Here is a 19,538-nt window from a genome sequence, read left to right as displayed (position 1 = left end):
ACGTTTCCGTGACGCAGGTTCAGCCTCCATCCCTGGTCGAGCCCACTGACAGAAAACACCACCTAGAAACGACGCGAGGCCTAGCGAGTTACGGAAATATGTAGTAAGCTCACAGTTAAGCATATTTCGACAACTGGGGGTTTGGTGGAGCTGGTAAGTACACATTCTTAACATAAGGTTGATACATAACTGTCATTGCGTTTTGCTGTGATTTAGCATTAGGGCTAACATTAGCCTAGCCTAGGTGACGACGGTGATGATGGCCGATGGATCCCGTTATATCCAGCTGCGGCGATGGCATCAGAATACTATTGCTGTATTTCAATATGCAGTCTGCTATTAAAACTGTATTCAGTTAAAAATCATCTAACAGATAATGCACTTAGCTTCTTACTATCGTTTTGATAAGAGGTCGTGTTGGCAAATGAAAGGTGAAGCTGCAGAAGTACGTTTGATATTCGTTGGGAAAATTCTACAGTGAAAGTAACCGCAGTGTTGGCCTACCCGGAATAGTCGAAACAGAAACAGACTTTAATTTCCAGACCCTAATGTTGCTTGCTAGTTGTTTCACAGCCAGTGTAACTCGCACATTTAAGCGATAGTGATGTTGTAAACGCATTTAAAATATTCATTTCCTTGAACTTTGACGAGTAACTCTGTCTGAATCGTGCCCGTTTTAGCCTGCTCGCTAGCATGCTAACGGTAATGCTAATACATCTCAACCTCTTCCTCCATCAGCACTTTACTACGTTACATGAGAAGTTAACATGGGGGGCCATGATGATGAAGATATGCCATATGTTGTGAATAAACAAAAACACGACGAAGAGCTAAAGAACAAGCTGAATGACAGCAGTCACTGGTGCGAACAGGAGTCTACTGGCAACAATGCTAAGTGGGTTAAAGAAGGCCAGAACCAGCTGCGGAAAGTAGCCGAGAACCATCAGGACCAGGACCACAACTGCAACATCAGCCAGAATGGGAACAATGAGGACTTCCCGCATCAGAACACCACTCAGGAAGAACAGCAAGGAAACGAGGAGCAGAACAAGTCTCCCAAAATATCAATGACCCCTGGGCTCAGTCAGGAGGAGTCCAAGAAGCCGCTGCTCATCGATACTGCAGAGTCTACAGAAGAGAAAGACAAAAAGAGAGAAGAAGATGATAAAGAGAAGACATCAGAGGAAGACGAAGATAAATCAGGTGATACCAGAGAAGAGCTGGAGACAGAAGATGTGGAGTCTGAGAGAGAGGCCTCTGTTGTGGGGAGAAATCCCTGCCTCCTGTTCTCCAACATGAATGGGACACCCAATGAGGAAGAGGCCAGCTGGCCTCCACTGTCTCAGGACAACACCACTGACAGCACGCCAAATGGCAACAAGGGTAAATAGAAGTACATGTGTTGAAGTTTAGGCCACATATACAACATTTGACATGCCCAAATTAGCAGTTGTATGTGAGCTTGCACATACAACAAGATGTATGGAAACAACCTCCCATTAGAGACCAAGAGCACACAGTGAAAACTTAACTATGGGCTTTGATAACACAAAAGTATGCACTGAGCATCACATAGATTACACAGGTTAAAAAAATGGGCAACACTTACCTTTCAGTTCACCTTTATAGCATTTCTAAGCATTATATCATATTTACATGGTTTATTAAACTATAACTTAAAGGTGGGGTAGGTAATTTTGGAGAAACCAGCTTAAGAGCATTCCATGGAATATAACAAAGAGTGTATCTCGAGCCGGTTTCTCAAACTTACCTACCCCACCTTTAAGCATATATACAGTACGCGTATATTATTAATGTACTTTAAAACAACTACAACTCCTCTTGTGGTGTAGCACACACCAGAGGAGTTTTAATTTTTGACAAATTAACACTGTATTACTAAGAAAGACCTTGATGTCTTTATTACTGTTAAAGACCACATAACAATGTGAAGGAAACCAATTATTAAATGTTTGTAAACCACTAATAAATGCTACATTGGGTTGCGTGCATCAAATGCATTGCATTCTTTAGGATCAAAAACACTTTTGGGTTTTATGTGCAATATATAGGCATAGTTTCTATATTGAGCCATAGGCCCTCATTTCACCCAATTTAATTGCAATGTCTTTAAACTGATATATTGCCTTTTCATCCATGTGGTGGACTGGGTTTAACATTGACATCTGCATTGGAGTGAATTCTGTTAGTATTCATTATTCATTATGATTGTGTATATAGTACTGTTATTAGTTGAATATAACAATGTACAATGGTAGTAATGATATAATCATCAGTATTTTATCTGTTTATTCGGTAATGTTGTTTAACTCAATACCCTGAAATATATTTAGTAGCAACAAAATATAGCTGTGGTTCTTAATTGTTGGTGGAGGACTGCTGGCCACAGTGAATCGTTATCCCTGTGTTTTGCAGACATCATATCTCACATTTTAAACATAAGCAATTTCAATGCTGTTTGTTTGTATACATACATTTATTTTTCAGAATCTTTGTTTTGTCCTCGTTATGTTTCCATCTTTTTCAACCAGACATTGAACACTGTTCCCCTCTCGTGCTTCTCTTTGCTCCCCACCTTTCAGATCCCTTTTGGGACTCCAGTGCCTTTGAGACTGACACGGACCTGCCTTCAGGATGGATGAGGGTGCGAGACACATCGGGCACATACTACTGGCACATCCCCACAGGCACAACCCAGTGGGAGCCTCCTTCCCCCCTGGGTAAAGTTGGCGACTCCACGATGTCCTCCACTATGTCCCTGGAGACTACACCCTGCGAGGAGACTGAGGTGAGGTCTCACGCTAACTTTGCTTGGATAGGGGAAATGGCACGAGAGCCTACAGACAATAATATCTCCTTTTAATATTCCAGGAATCCTGGGCTCACCTTTCCAGCACTGATGGAGTCGGTGAGGGGGAACTGTGGAATGTAAGTTGTGGCAAGAATTTAATATAGTGTCGTTTTTAGTGTAGTTGGATTGGATTGTTAATAAAATATGTCCATTGGTAACTCGTTTTTGTTGTTTCTGTGTTTTCAGGAGGAGGGAGAGGTTGCATCTGATCAGAGCCTGAAGGAGTTTGAAGGGGCCACTCTACGCTATGCATCCATCAACCTGAAGTATGGGCTGATAACATTTTTTGATAAATAATAGTTAGTATTTTATTGCCTGTTCTGTTTTTAATATTATCTTTCTGATCCTTATGTCCTTCTTTCTCTTGATAGTTACAATTGCTCCATGTCTGAGGAAGAAGAGAGGCTCGCTCCACTCTGCACAGATTTAGAAACTAAGGTAAATATGTGTTTGTGTTGTTGCTCTTGATACAAAAGACTGTTCACAGACCTGGTTTTTAAAACGGCTCTAAAACATTTACGATTGGTCAAATACAAAGGTGGCAATTCTTCCACAGGGTTTTGTAGTATGACTTAACACATTAATTCTTTCTCATCAGGAACTTAAAAAAAGCAAAAACACATGACATTTTTACACTTTTGGGCACATTAAACTTAAGACCAAATGAGGCCTTTTTTCTTGCTTTTGTATGTTTGTAGCCAAGCAAGGATATTTTTGTCAATGAAGTAACCAACAAGACTGAAGAGTTGTAAACATGTGGAAATAAGCAGCATGAACTCAACAAAAGGCCAGTATTCTGTCCTGATTTTGCTAACGTGCTGCATTTGTGTATTGTCAGTGTTTTGCAGTGCGTTCCCTGGGCTGGGTGGAGATGTCAGAAGAGGACATGGTGCCTGGAAAGAGCAGTGTTGCTGTCAACAACTGCATCAGGCAGCTCTCCTATCACAAACACAACCTCCATGACACTGCTGGGATCTGGGGAGAGGTGAGGGGATGTTACTATTCCTGTGATGTCCACTGTGATGTAGATGGTTTTGAAAATGACATTTACTCATCAAACTCTCTACATTTGATATGAGTAGGATGTCTACATCAAAAACTATTTGTATTTAGTAGTGATTGCTAAACAAATTGACGTTATTTCCTCTCAGGTGCTTTTGAGTCGTTAACGTTTTCTTTGATAAATCCATAGTGGAATTGAAGCAAAATAACTCAAATCAGAAAAAGGCATTTTCACATGTTGTGTCAGACCGTATCAAGTGAGAGATAAAGAAATGGTATTACTCCGGAGGGTCCTTTCCATAATGTTTTCAGACATGATAATAACAATCTGAGCCTGTGAGTGACCAAACCAGCCCTTAAGTGGAGGGACTTTGATGACGTGCAATTGCCCCGAGAAATTGCATCGCAGCTGGTTTAGCGGCTGCTGTCAAAAGCTTTCTCGCTCGATACCGGTGCAATTTCTCAAATTGCTGTCTCCATTAGTCATTTAGACAAAAAAACACGGGTAAATGGGGTCCATGTTGGAAAACATCAGTCACTCTTTAATAGCAGTGCGAAATGACTCTTGATAGTTGAAATGTTTCTAAGCCAGGCTGCTCATACTAAGAGGTTGTGTGTGTGGTCTCAGGGTAAGGACATGCTGATGGTTCTGGAGAACGACACGATGAACTTGATCGACCCTCTGGGCCAGACTCTGCTTCACACTCAGCCCATCGGTAGCATCCGTGTGTGGGGTGTTGGCAGAGACAACGGCAGGTCAGTAAACACAGGACAGAATGAAGATGCCCCAACTACACACAGCTTATTTGTCTAACTTTGAACAACTGCTTTTTAAAACCTGTTTTATGTCATTTCGAATACTTTTACATAATTCATATATTTTTTATTTGAATTGGGGCGGAAAAAAGGTTCTACTCATACTGCAGTTCACATTTTTCATTTGTTTTAAAATGCTCAGCTAACAGAAAACATATATCAAATAAGTTTACTTAAATTAGAAAACAAATGGCCCTTAACCCTTTTGCTTACAATTAACTGCACGGTCATGTTTTTGTCCCAAATTACATGGGATTAGCATAAAGAGGACATGTGTGTGTATGAAGGGGACATTAAAGTGGCTATCCATGAACTACATTTTCATTCAAATATTCTGGTGAGACGTCAAGGGACCCTTTTTAAAATCAAAATATAGGATGAACTATAGGAAGTAGTTTCATATGATGATTTTAGGATAATTTTGATGGCTTCTGACTTCTTATGTTTGGACCACATACATTTCTCCCTCAGTTGAATGTTCTGCTTTTATCCTGTTGGGATGGTTTATTCCTGTTTAAACTAATACAACGCCTTTTGTAATCATGACTCATGTCCCAGAGGTATTCCTGATCCTGCATAACGTGCACTTTGTTCTCCTTCGTGCACTCTTTCTGTTGCTCGCTGCTGCCCTCTGCTGGATCGATAAGAGCATTGCAGCCAAAGCTTACCTGACTGTTTCTGCCTGCTTTCTGTCTCTGTTCTCTAACAATGGTGTTTTTTCTTTCATGCTGCATTTTCCACCATGAACAGGGAAAGGTACACGTCAACAATTACTATTTTGAAATCTTTATAATATTTATAGTTTAGTCCTGTTGTGTGTGCTGTATCTGTTCAAAAGCATATATTTCTACACGTCTGCTGTGTTAATGATTCCCTGTGTAAATGTGACCTTTTCCATCTGATATCACCTGCAGGGATTTTGCCTATGTGGCTCGAGACAACCTGACTCAGGTTCTGAAGTGTCATGTTTTCCGCTGCGACTCACCTGCCAAGAACATCGCCACCAGCCTGCATGAGATGTGTTCAAAGGTCAGCCACCATCTCATATCATTTTGGACCATGGTGAATTCAGTGCAATGTCAACCATGAATTCTGTACTTGGAATTCACATATTTTCCTTGCCTTCATTTTTAGATAATGCTGGAGAGAAAGGCGAACAAACCGGGGCTGAGCCGGCTGAGCTCTGACCCGAATCAACCTGTCATCCCCATTGAAGGTAAAGAACCTTTAGGGTTTTCACACTTTGATATAAATCAGAGTGTAGAAATAGATCTCTAATCTTTCCATCTTACTCATCAGAGTTTCCTGCTCCGAAAAACGAGCTCTTCCAGCGCTTCCATGTTTATTACCTTGGTTGTCACTTTGTGGCAAAGCCAGTTGGTAAGAAACACATTTAATGATTATTTTATTACTTCAGCTATCTTTAAATCATGACTGTAATTTGTGTGTCCTAATCTCTAATGTGATTTTGTTATGTGCTTTGGGTATGTCTCATGATCACGTCCCTCAGGTATGGATATAATTAATGACTCGCTCGAGGCAGCAGTTATTGGAAAAGATAAAAATGAGTGGACTGCTGTCTCTGTGAATATCGCACCAGCCACGCTCACGATACTTTCAAAACAGGTAACTGACATTATTTATTAGTTTTTTTAATAAGGAGCTAATCTGTCATGATGATTTGCTTTAGGGCATTAACACTTAATAAACTCAAAACCTAATATTTTTAAATGGAGGTGGAAATAAGCCTGTCTTTTATGTTTAACCACTTTTTTTGTAATGTCCTTTATACATAAATATGTGTCCCCGGTGTGTCAGGGAACTCACAAAGTGTCAGAAAACAAAACCCTCTCTTTTCCTCCGTACCCAAATCTCTAAAAACGCAGGTACAACAGAGCTGATCTAGATCTGCGTCCGATATGACGTAAATGACGTCATATCGGACATGTGGACCCACGGCCCGATCAGAATCAATGCGCGATGTGTTTTGGAAGTAATATGGTCTTTGTTTACATTAGCAAGCATCGCTAACACTCGGAGCTAAGCTGTACTGAGAGAGAGAGTATGTGTAAAAAAGCAGGAAAAAAAAAAAAAGTAACTCCCCTTGTGTTAAACCCGCAAGAGTAAAAGCATTTGAGCTCCATACTGTTTCAGAAATAATCCTTGAAGTGGTTTGGAACATGATATGGCGTTTAATCACGGCAGCATTTAGCTGTACCTCGTAGAAATCTGAGCAGGCACAAGCTCCACCTTCTTTTTTATCTTTTTTCAAGCTAAGGACCCCGAACCTGTAGTTCTCTAACAGGGCTGGAATAGAGGAATATGAGGGATGTCTAAAATGCATGATGTGTTTGGTATTTTGAGCAAAACACATCATAGACATGTTTTTTATATATTTGTATCTGAGACCCATAATGTATTCCTAAAAATTGCACAATAGGAGACCTTTAAACGGTAATATTGTGTTATTGATTGTAATCGGTTTATCATTACTGATATCTTTTTTTTTAATGTCTGCGAATAACCTGGAACAATCTAATTTATAATTAAAATAATTTACTGTCATTTGTATGTCTACCTGCAGACTGAGGACGTGCTGTCAGAGTGCAGGGTGCGTTTCCTCTCCTTCATGGGTGTGGGAAAGGACGTCCACAGCTTTGCTTTCATCATGGCCGAGGGTCCCGGAGATTACACCATCCACATGTTTTGGTGCGAACCCAACGCGGCCAGTCTGAGTGAGTCCGTACAGGCTGCCTGCATGGTGAGTTCCAAACAAAAACATGAACCGTACAGGTGGAGAGATGACATGGAGATGTAAAAAAGGTTGAATTCTTTCAACACTGGCTGACATGTGAATCACCATTGTGAACGCACACCATTCATGCTGAGCAGAGTTGGGTGTAACGCGTTACTTTGTAACGCGTTACTGTAATAATATTACTTTGTCGGTAACGGAGTAGTGTAACGCGCTACTTTTATAATCCAGTAATCACACTACAGTTACTAACATTTCCCCGACACGCGTTACTTCGTTACTTTCTAAAATCAGTCATAATCAAACCTCAACAAACACCTGCAAAGAACACATGCTAGGTGAAGCTAACGCACATAGCTGTTGTTTATTTATATCACACACACACACACACACACACACACACACACACACACACACACACACACACACACACACACACACACACACACACACACACACACACGTAGTTCTTCTTCTCTGTTTTCCGGTTGTTGCTTGTTTTGAATGACGAATACACACTACCGCTGCCTGCTGGTAAGGAGAGTTATTGCCACTCACGCATGCGCAGTTCGTAGGTGCTCGGCTGAAGTCTGGCTCCAGTGCAACACATGGCCAACACGCAGGAGAACACGCTGACGCAACAGCGTGAGCAGAGATAGACTGCGCAAAATATACAGATAGCAGGAGACAGAGGACAGCCACGGTCAGATAACAGGAGACAGAGGACAGCCACGGTCAGATAGCAGGAGACAGAGGACAGCCACGGTCAGATAGCAGGAGACAGAGGACAGCCACGGTCAGATAGCAGGAGACAGAGGACAGCCACGGTCAGATAGCAGGAGACAGAGGACAGCCACGGTCAGATAGCAGGAGACAGAGGACAGCCATGGTCAGATAGGAAAACATTCAGGAGCTATCTGGATCAGTCTTATGCGACAATGGAAACTGAACTAAAGAGAACATTTGAAACTTTAGCAGTCTGCGTGATCTGCCTGTAGGGAGGGGCGGGCCGGCCCTGCGAGTAAAGTAACGAGTAAAGTAACGAATTACTTTATGTAGATAGTAACGAAGTAGTGTAATATATTACTTTTTTTTGAAGTAATATGTAATATGTAATATATTACTTTTTTTTAGTAACGACCCCATCTCTGATGCTGAGTGTGTTTTCTTTCCATAGCTTCGTTACCAGAAATGCTTGGATGCCCGTCCGCCCAGCCTGGCCTATTGCCTCCCCCCTCCCCCTGCTGACTCGGTGGCCCGCCGGGTGAAGAAGGGGGTCCAAAGTCTGCTGGGCAGCTTTAAGAGCTACAGGTCAGGCCCCCAGTCCCCCTGAGTTGGAGTGAAGAGGATCCAAACACAAGGTCCATCACCACAGCCCCTTCTCACTCTCCCTCTCTCACCCTTCTACCACAGTTTCGCCTTACGAGCGTTTCACTTGTCTAGTCACTAGTCTAGTGCGTGGAGTAGTTTGTTGGGAAAATATGTGTGTTAAAAGATTGCATTTATTGGCTGTTTTGAACTCCCGTTTCCAAACAGATGAAACCCAAGCATCTTTTGTTTTTTCTTTCCTGGGATTCTTTCTGTGAGTCTTAACTATTTTTGTGTTTTAACAGAAACAATGCTATGAATGTTGGATTATGGATGTAATATATATATATATATATATATATATATATATACATGCAGATGCTAGAATTTGCTTGAAAATGAGGTTGCTAGATTCTCTCACAGAAATCGTTCCCTTTTCCTCCTTGGTGCAACTTTCATCTCCAACACTCCTATTTTTTTACTACTGTCACAAAGTCGTTGTCAGTACCCTAATAATGATTTCCTAAAACACCATTGCACCGCTCTCTCCACCACCCTAGGTTGTAATACAAGCGCTGTAGGTAGTATGACCCTGACCCTCCCAAACTATGTGTTTTAGTCTTCCAAAGAACTGTATGGTCATCTGTCACATAGTGAGCAGCCACTGAGTGTAGTGTGTTCCCCATACATTCTGCATGGACATTTGCAAGTTCAGTGCTAGTGTGCAATAATCAGATGTTCCTGTATGGTGTGTGGTGACATGACGGCTGCCTTGCGATTAATTTGTTCACTTTAAATGAGAGTCTGGCCATATTGAGCGTGAGGCCAACGGAACAAAAGAGCCATGTCGAAAACCATTATTGTGTGCTAGAAATAATAGTGATGTAAAAAATACAACCTCATGGTTTTCACACAGCCGTTTACCATCAACAACTACTGAATAGTACTGTAGAAACTCACCACAAGCTGCATGTTTTTGATAGCTTAGAGTTCTCACTGCTCGCAGCAGTTTAGTGCTTAAGACCCATCAATGTATCCTGTAAATTCCTTCTGTGTTTCCGTACGGTAGGAGGAGGCTGGAGTTGACGTGTTGTTTCGTGTTTCATAGGCATGTCACTCTAGTAAGTGTCAGTGTTTATCATAAGCTAGCGGTAGAAAGTTAGACTTCCTGTCAGATCCTTCAGACTGAAAAGATGAGAGCAGGTTATAATGTTTGTATTTACAGTTTGTGTATATGGCAGACCTAGAGATTATTTCTCCACTGGTTTACATTTTTATTTGTATTTCCTTGGCCACATTTTGGCCCCGGGCCACTTGATCTAATGTATTTTTTATTGTGTCCACACATTACAACGTACACGATTAAGATGATATAAACATTAATTTGTTAGATTTACTTTTTTATAAAGAAAACACTAATTAACCAAGTTGTATGCTATCTTTATGTGTCCGTCAGTGATCGATACTGTATGTAGCACAATAGTAATAGTCATCTCTAATATTAAAGATGCAGTTTGTTAGACATTTGTTAGCTACTTACTCCTCAGGCTAGCTGACTCCACTACATAGATACAAATACCTCTACAGAAGACACAAAACCACATCACTCAATTAAAACACATATTATGGAAAGGAATGTATTTACATGCATAGAAAATACAGTGTTGTATTTAAAAAAACAAACAAGCATTTATGAATGTTAAGAAGTGACACGTCTTGTTAAATGAGTGTAAGTGGTGCATAATGATACATCTATGGTCTAAAGTAGGAGTCTAGTCTTTTTAAAAAATACATTTTTAGTCTCAACTAACATCAGTCAGCATTTGAATTGTTCACAACCTTTAAACTTTCACAATGTTTTGTTTGAAAAAACACTCATTTGATATTATTTTATATTAAAACAAAGCTGAAATCAAAATTGTGCTTAAAAGAGTAACATGTCTGGTACTTGTATAAACTTATGTTTGAAACATATTGATTGGAAACAAATGAAATAGATACCCACTTTCTAAATATTTTAGAAATATTCACTAAACACTAAAACCCAAAATCTCTTACCAACTGCTTCTTTAAATGTGTAAGATATAACACTAATGAAACGTAGTCTCATTGCCTCACATTACTGCCATGTCACTCCTGTGTCACCTGGAGTTACGTTTGCTTTTTCCCAGTCAGTGGCAACACGAGTTTAAGAACATTAGCAGATTAATTTATTTCTGTTCATGGAAATTGTGTGTATAAAATGTATGTATATAAAAGTCACTACACAATAAATGTGAACATATCATACCTGGTTTTCTTGTGGTCTTTTTATATCCTGGCAGTTTGTGCTTGTGTGAAGCTAAGTGGGTCTGAAGAGATTGGTTTCCAAAGGGCAGTCTGGATCCAATAGCCTGAAGATGTCTCATTTGGTTTCCGGTTTGTGACAGAAGCTGCTTTTCTTTTTTCAGTTAATGGCTTTATCTGTCATTTCCAGCTTTTCCATTAAAATGTAAAAGAAGCCTCCATGGCTGGCTCTTTTGCATATGCATTAAACCAGCTGACACCAGATTTACCATATGTATTGACAGACCAGCCTCTGGGAGCATGAACAGATAATGCAAACCCCCCCCCCCCCCAGTCACCTGTTCAGGTCATATCGGCACCGCTGCCCCAACCATGTGAGTTCAAAAGGAAGGGAAGGACTGGTTATTGTTTCCCTAAGAGATGGCTTTTGGAGATGAAAGCTGCACATCAAGTGGAATCCGCCGCGGTAATAATTGGCTCCACCATTTCCACAGAAATATGAGGACTGCCCTGCCAGCGGGACCCTGAGCAGCGGACAGATCAAGGCTCGGCTATAATCGCTTTCTTTTGAAGACAGACAGGGACCCCTGTGCCAGCTGACATATTGACTTCAGTTTGTATAGATGAAATATCGCCGTCCACTGTCTGTCCGGTTGCATCATGTGTGTCAAACAGATCAGGGGTGAATTCTTAAAATGGTAATTGTTTTGTGTTACTCTGCAGATACTGCTCGGGTTCATACCACAGGGGGGCAATGTGCACTTTTACCATCTCCACAGATAATGGCTCATATTCACACTGTCAATTTAGTTGGTACACCCAGCTCAAACTAATTCATTCTTGACAAAAAAACAAAACAAATGTTATGTTAAGGTTTTAGTGAAAATGATTTGGTACTTTTAGTTAGAATCATCCGCATTAAAGGCAGTGAGCAACACACGTCAGTGGCGGTTCTCGACCAATTTGACTGGGGGGGCCAGTTATTTTCTGAGGGGGGCACAATAAATGCAGGACGAAAAAGAGAACTAGACAGTATGAAGTAATTGCGTATAAGAAAACACTGCAATACAGTTATTGGTATTTGTTTCAGTACACTTATTTATTTCAGATATATCTTAGTTATTACTGTTAGCTTAAGTTATAGTACAATTTGTGCACTAACACCATATTTATATAAAAATAAAGGCAATGAACAGTTCCATCTCTACTTTACATCTACAATTACACGGCTACAATAGTTCAATCAATCAATGTTTATTTATATAGCCCAATATCACAAATGTTACATTTGTCTCAGTGGTCTTCACAGTGTGTACAGAATATCAGTATGACAATACGACACCCTCTGTCCTTAGACCCTCACATCGTACAAGGAAAAACTTCCGGAGAAAACCCACAGTTTAAAGGGAAAAATGGGAGAAACCTCAGGGAGAGCAACAGAGATCCCTCTCCCAGGACAGACAGACGTGCAATAGATGCCGTGTGTAAATTGAAAAGATAATACATTTACAACATAGGTAGTCCAAAGGTTTGGAAATGCATGTGTGTATAATAGGAAGATGAATCCACGAGGATATCCATCCAGGACCACAGCCACGACTCAAGATCCAGGGCTCGCGATGCAGGACCATCCATGTCTCCGGATCCCGGCGTATATATAGACACCAAAAAGAAAGACATTTGGGGAAGCTGGTTTAATCGGAACATGAGAGTACACAGGTATAGACAGAGAGAAGGAAGAAGTAAGATGTCCCCCGACAAACTAAGCCTATATCAGCTGCAGCAGTTTAACTCACCTTCAATTATCGTGGTAGTCTCTCGAAACGTAGGTTTCAATCAGTCTTTCTTGGATGCAACAGCCTCTGATGATCCGAGATGAAAAGTGTTTGTTTTTCGCACGCTTCAGCCGGACAGTGAAAGTGAGTGCACCGCTCTAATGGGTCCTGAGTGCACCGCTCTAATGGGTCCGACTAGAATGACGAATAACGTTAGTTCCGCCTATTCCGTCATTCAATAAATCATACATTTTTCATTTTTTTCACTTTTAGGGGGGCCACAGGTCAGTGTTAGGGGGGCACTGCCCCCCCCTAGAACCGCCCCTGCAACACGTAGACCACCAGATGTGAAACATCATGTACACCATCCACAGGCTGAGAGGATCTCGACTAAAGAATCGATATCACATTTTCCCTCTCGCAACCTTTATTTTGACTTAAACGCTAATAGAAAGTACTATGGTGATTGCTTCATTGAAAAAAAATTGAAATGTTGACTTAAATGTATTATGTAAACAAATTACACATAATTGGATTAGTTTAGTTGAAAGCAATAATATTAAATTTAAATTAAACAAATTATAGTTTCACCTTAAAGGGGACCTATCATGCAAAATGCAGGTGTGTCAGGGAACTCACGCAGCGTCAGAAAATAAAACCCTCTTTTCCTCCGTACCCAAATCTTTAAAAACGGGGGAACAACGGAGCTGATCCAGATTTGCTTCCGATATGACGGGATATCGGAAATGGGGACCCACGGCCACGTTGCTATCAGAAACAATGTGCAACGTGTTTTGGAAGTAATATGGTTTTTGTTTACATTAGCAAGCATCGCTAACACTCTGAGCTAACGCTGGAGAGAGCATGTGTCAAAAAATCAGGAAATAAAAAAGGAACTCACCTTGTGATAAACCTGCAAGAGAAAAAGCATTTGAGCTCCATACTGTTTCAGAAATAATCCTTGATGTGGTTTGGAACATGATGGCGTTTAATCACGGCAGCATTTAGATGCATCTGCCGGGTAACTCTGAGCAGGCATTAGCTCCCCCTCCTCTTTTTTTCAAGCTAAGGACCCGGAACCTGCACTTCTCTAACAGGCCTGAAACAGAGGGATATGAGGGATGTCTAAAATGCATGATCTGTTTGGTATTTTGAGCAAAACACATCACATACATATTTTTATATATCTGAGACCCATAATATATTGGAGAACTGTAATACTATTGCTTTCAACCAACTGTTACGCCCAGACCTAGGGGAACCTAGGCGCAGCATAAAATGCACTCTCCCCACTTTTCACACTCCCAAGAACACGGGCGCCAAAACAGAGAAAGTGTTTGGTAAATGTATTTACCCAAAATTACACACCGGAGTAGCAAAACCACAAAACAAAAAAAGCTTTTAACAAAAAATCTTACCTATCAAATGAGAAAAATAAACGTACAAAAATCTTACCTACTCTAATGCAAAAAACAGGAGAAAACGAATTATCCAGAAGGGAAAAAAAAGAAAGGGTTTTGCACTCCTAAGCAAAATAAATAAAGCGTGTCTAACAAAGACAGGTAAAGTAGCTTCTCTTTCTAAAGTTTCACAACAAGAAAAAAAGGACCGGTATAAGTATACACACAGCACAACAGGACAGATATCTTAATACGCAATTGTGTTGGAAGTAGAAGAAATCAAGTCAGTGTGTGAGCAACCACCTGTTGCTCACACACACACACACACACACACACACACACACACACACACACACACACACACACACACACACACACACACACACACACACACACACACACACACACACACACACACACACACACACACACACACACACACACACACACACACACACACACACACACACACACACAGGAGGGAAACATTTGTTTCCACACACATGACCTAACGACCCAGGGTCGTAACATAACCTGATACATTTATGTGGAACCTGTTGACATAATACACTTAATTAAAGTCAATGTTGAATTATTTCAGTGTATTTGGAATTGTCAACCGTACACAGGCTCCTCTGATGACGATGTTTATCCACCACTGTTGTTTGGACTAAAATAAACAACACCCTAATGCTAAATTGAACTTGTTGGCTTGTGTTCAGGGCCAATAAGCTCATGTCAGTGTGCCAACACCTTATTGTGAACATAGCAGACATTTTACCTGCTAAACAACAAAATGTTTTGATACAGTATTCTGTGAAATTATACTTGAATGTGCATGTACTGAATGTTTAATGGGATTGGTACACAGCTTGACATCTTTTGGAATGTATCCTTATCATTACCCGTTTAAGAGATGTGTTTATTTAACTGTGTGCTCATTCTGGGGCTTTGATGCTGTTGTTTTATACTGAGTTTATAATATTTGGTCCACTTCATTTATATCAGGTGGAGACAAAGAGTGTTTACAGAAACACACAGTGGTTGTGTACAGTCCTGTATTATGAATGCGCGGCGGTGGCATGTTTACAGACACCCATGCCCTGAATCCCTTTGTCTCCTCTGTATTCGGATGCTTGTTATTCTGAGCAGTGTGTGTTTCGATGTATCTCTGAAGCCATATTTATGCACTCCTTTTTTTCCTGGTGTCAATCACAATTTACATAGGTCGGCCCATGGAGAAACTAATCACAATTATAATTATTCCTATAGCCTAATTATGCATATGGCATTTGTTTAATGGAGATTTATTTAGAGTAATGAATGTGTAGTCTTGTGGAACATTGCTTTTCCTCTCGGTGAGGAGGAGTTGCATCTCCTCCGCTTGGCTCTTCAATCTAATCACCAATCTCAGGCTAGATAAAGAGCCGGTGCAAGCTCCGTCTTCAACCTGGTATCAAGGTCTGAGAGAGATGATGGGATTCCCTGCAGGGCACAGCCTTCTTTGACTCATTCAGATTGCAATAGTACACCTCTTTGAACGGGGATTCTCATATCCTCTGCAGCCTCTATTCCTACACTGCTTATCCACTACAATTCCTTTTTTTTAATATATATTTCGCCCGATTCTGCAGAGATTTCTGTTTCTTGTCCATCAGGGAGGACGACAGCTAGTGCTGAGCTTGGCCGCAGCAAATCAAACTCAACCACAGGAGTTGGGAAACTACAAAGGAAGGGATAATACTTTTCTTGAAAGTATTACAAGAAAACAATCCCTGCGTTCACGATCCTAGAATATCCACAATAGTATGAGATGCATTACAACACATATAATGACAGGTGTTGGAGAATACACAACAGACAATACAGACGCAAAACACAAATGTTGGTACAATCTCTATTAACGCCCAGAGCCATTCATTTAGGGATTAAGCAGTCTGATCTCACAATGTTCAGAAATTCATTCTCTCCCAAATAACAATGATTGCTTTGCCAGTGGGAGCAGCCAGCAGCCCACTGGTTTCTGGGTAATCGTTCTGCAGGGCTCCTCCAGCCATCCCTGCAGCCCGGGGACGGTTAAGGAGCCGTTCAGTGTGCACACACACACACACACACACACACACACACACACACACACACACACACACACACACACACACACACACACACACACACACACACACACACACACACACACACACACACACACACACACACACACACACACACACACACACACACACACACACACACACACACACACACACACACACACACACACACACACACACACACACACACACACTGAGAGCAAGCCCTGTCTTCACTGACCCTGCTGTCGTCAAGCATGCAGCACGTGATGATGCATGACAATGTAAACAAACCACACATATGCCACAAAACATTTTCAATATATCATGTCATATTTTAAGAGTACCATTTATTTATAAAGCAGCAAAGCAAAGTATGTACCTCCTTTGCTTGACCACATTTGTACAACTATTTAATTACAGGTCAAACACATAAAGTACTTAGGGATTGAATAATATTGTTATTAATATGATCTCAGAATCTAATGTTTCTATCACTTAAACCCACTGGATATTTCTTTGAGAGAAGGAGAATATACATTTAATGCAAAAATCTTTACATTGATATCAGGGTAAAAATATGGCAGTATATGATATTGGAAAGAAATAATCTGAGAGTGAAGTCTTTCTAAAGAACTCTGGGACAACATTTTTTAAATAATTTGTGCGTGTGAGGACACTGAATGCTCATCTTTATCTACGCATGCTGTCTTTGGCTGCAGTATTACCATTCTTTTCTGCAGTTTTGGTATATCATAATTATGTTTCTCATGAAAAGAGAAATGCATTTTGTGGAAAAAAATGGACTAAAGATATTTAATGGGTCTTTGCACAAGTTACCTCTAAAATAATCTTTTTAGAGTTTATAAAAAGAGCTCTTTGCAAACAATCCATGAAGTGAAATGCCTATGAGTGTGCCGACAAGATGCCAATATGAGACACTGACAAGTCTTTCTGTTCCAACTTCCAAGACAAATCTACATCCCTGCCTGCCCCCCCCCCCATTATCCAATCAGTAGTTTCTATTAAAATCTGTCAAATTCCATAATGGAGTATTTTCTATGAAGAACAGACCTGCCATGTTGGCAATGATCTTTTTGGGGCACTGCCAAATCACTGTACTCATTCATCGATAGACTTGTAGACAGACAGCCAGTTCATATTCCTACTGAGATGATCAGGCTGAAATGTTCAACGATTGGAGTTAGTGGGAAATGACATGTCTCATTACACATATAGATGAAACACTCAGTGTTACAGAAATTGTTACCGACACATCATTTTTGAATGTTTCCTCATTTCCAGATAGTCAAATTATCACAGATTCACTTTTTGAACTTCAATGGAGTAGTTCAACATTTTAGGGAAATTAACTTTTTAGCTTGATTCGATTCATATTTATTTTAAATGGACAGGTTATGAGAGTGGTTTCAATCTTCTCATGTAACTAAAGTCATTTAGTTTATTTCCCAAAAAGTAAAAATATTCCTTTTACTCTCTGTAGCTGCAGTGTTGCTACTGTCGAACCGATCCCATGCAGACATAAACAGTTGGTGTTGCAGATGTACAGATTAAGAGAAAGAATAATTAATAAACAAGTCTCCCTAAGAAGACAACAACTTCTCCTGCGAGTCTCTCCACAGACCCCACAAATCTGACGGCCCAAACCCTCCCAAGGCATACTGCAGCAAATTGCATCGTTACTTTGCAAATTTGCACAAGCAATCAACTCAATCTCACTTGGGGTACCAATCTGACAACAGGAATGATTAGAATCCAGGGCGGCTAGCCGCTCGCCACTTGGGACCGAGATGAGAGCGGAATTACAATGAAGCCTGAAATTGCGTGCTTTTGTTACCTCCCTGTGTTCCTGTCCTCTCTCCATCCTCCCTTTCCCACATGCCCCCACCGTCTGTCTCCTCTATTCTATCCTTTGGAGATGTGGTAACAAGGTGTGACTGTTAGAGACAAAGACAAAGGGCAATTCTCTAGGATGGGAGATCAGAAATAGCTCTTGTCCAGTCTTTTTTGTTTGCACAGATTTTATCATTAAAAACCCTGATTTGGGAAATGGAAAATGCAAGGTTTTTGTGCAAACGTGATGAAGGATTAGAGATCACAGCCTTTCATGCAGCACTCCTGGACAGGAAGTGCTTTAAAAGAGGAATGCATACTTCATCATACCGGCAAGAGGGGCAGCATAGTCAAATTCCCTTTAGGTTTGGACAAAAAAATATTCAAATGACCTCAGCAATTGTAGCGAAATGCAAAGGGCAGAGACCCCCCTCAACTTGCTTTATATCTATCAGTTTCTCCTCACATGTTGCTTGCAAGAGAAGGGTTGAGGGGGGTGAAATGACCTGCCGGGAGCTGAGGGGAGGAGAAGCAGGCTGTTGATTCTCATTTCACCGTTCCCATCTCCCAGCAGGATTGTCTGAGACATAGATAAATACTGCCAGCACCGCGATTTATAAGCTGTGCACCAGACACAATTTCACCCATTACCTGACTGACTCAAAAGTCCAACACGCTTGAGTCCCCTGCATACAGAGTGCTGTGATTTCAGATGCTTCTGCCTTTCTTCTGTTCTCCCTTTGCCTTTCCTCTACCGCTCTCTTGTCAACACCACAGGGGGCAAGGGAACTCTCAAACCCTGAACACCTATTTTTTTTAAACTACAACAGTGATGTGCTTCTGTCATGTGTTTGTTTTGCATGTCTGTTTATTTTCTTGTGCACCAATTTGCATAAATTGGACGGCCAATCAGAGTGAGTTCTTTCACCGCCGTGCACCGCCCAGCAATGGCCGACTATCGGCTTGGTAATGGCCTTGGTGCTTACAAAACGTGCCCTGCCCGGAGTTTCCTAAACATTGTTAGCAGGTTGTTCTTAACGGATTGACATAACCTCTTAACCAACAAGTTCAAAACTTGTTAATATATTTTTAATAAGTCAGTATAAATCTGACTAGCCTTCTTCTACTACTTCTACTACCATTACTAATACTACTAAGGGTCTACCTTTCACTAATCCTAAAATATGATGACTGTTGATACCAATCAGGTTATGCTAGTTAACTGGAAAGAGGCTAGATATCACTCTGTCTTTACTGTGAGGCCTTTTAGCCTCAGTGTAATACGATTGCTTTGTTAAAGACTTTAAGTATATGTCCAATTTCCTTTCCTTGTAAAAAGGCACGACTGTCCCTAACCTCAACTCTATTTCCTCTTCAGTT

General features: G+C 40.8%; 1 protein-coding gene across 1 annotated transcript; it reads left to right on the top strand.

Moving 5' to 3' along the window:
* Window positions 1-11,042, top strand: apbb1 (amyloid beta (A4) precursor protein-binding, family B, member 1 (Fe65)). The gene is made up of 14 exons (XM_034097116.1): window positions 1-153; window positions 739-1,383; window positions 2,604-2,809; window positions 2,893-2,949; window positions 3,059-3,138; window positions 3,244-3,310; window positions 3,711-3,857; window positions 4,503-4,630; window positions 5,605-5,719; window positions 5,825-5,906; window positions 5,990-6,070; window positions 6,201-6,316; window positions 7,275-7,451; window positions 8,623-11,042. The coding sequence occupies exons 2-14, from the start codon at window positions 768-770 to the stop codon at window positions 8,776-8,778; spliced, it is 2,028 nt and encodes a 675-aa protein (XP_033953007.1). The 5' UTR covers window positions 1-153; window positions 739-767; the 3' UTR covers window positions 8,779-11,042.
* Window positions 11,043-19,538: the final 8,496 nt, after the last annotated feature.

The sequence above is a fragment of the Pseudochaenichthys georgianus genome, chromosome 13, assembly GCF_902827115.2.
Source record: "Pseudochaenichthys georgianus chromosome 13, fPseGeo1.2, whole genome shotgun sequence".
Taxonomy (NCBI): domain Eukaryota; kingdom Metazoa; phylum Chordata; class Actinopteri; order Perciformes; family Channichthyidae; genus Pseudochaenichthys; species Pseudochaenichthys georgianus.
This window is presented reverse-complemented; position numbering and strand designations above follow the sequence as displayed.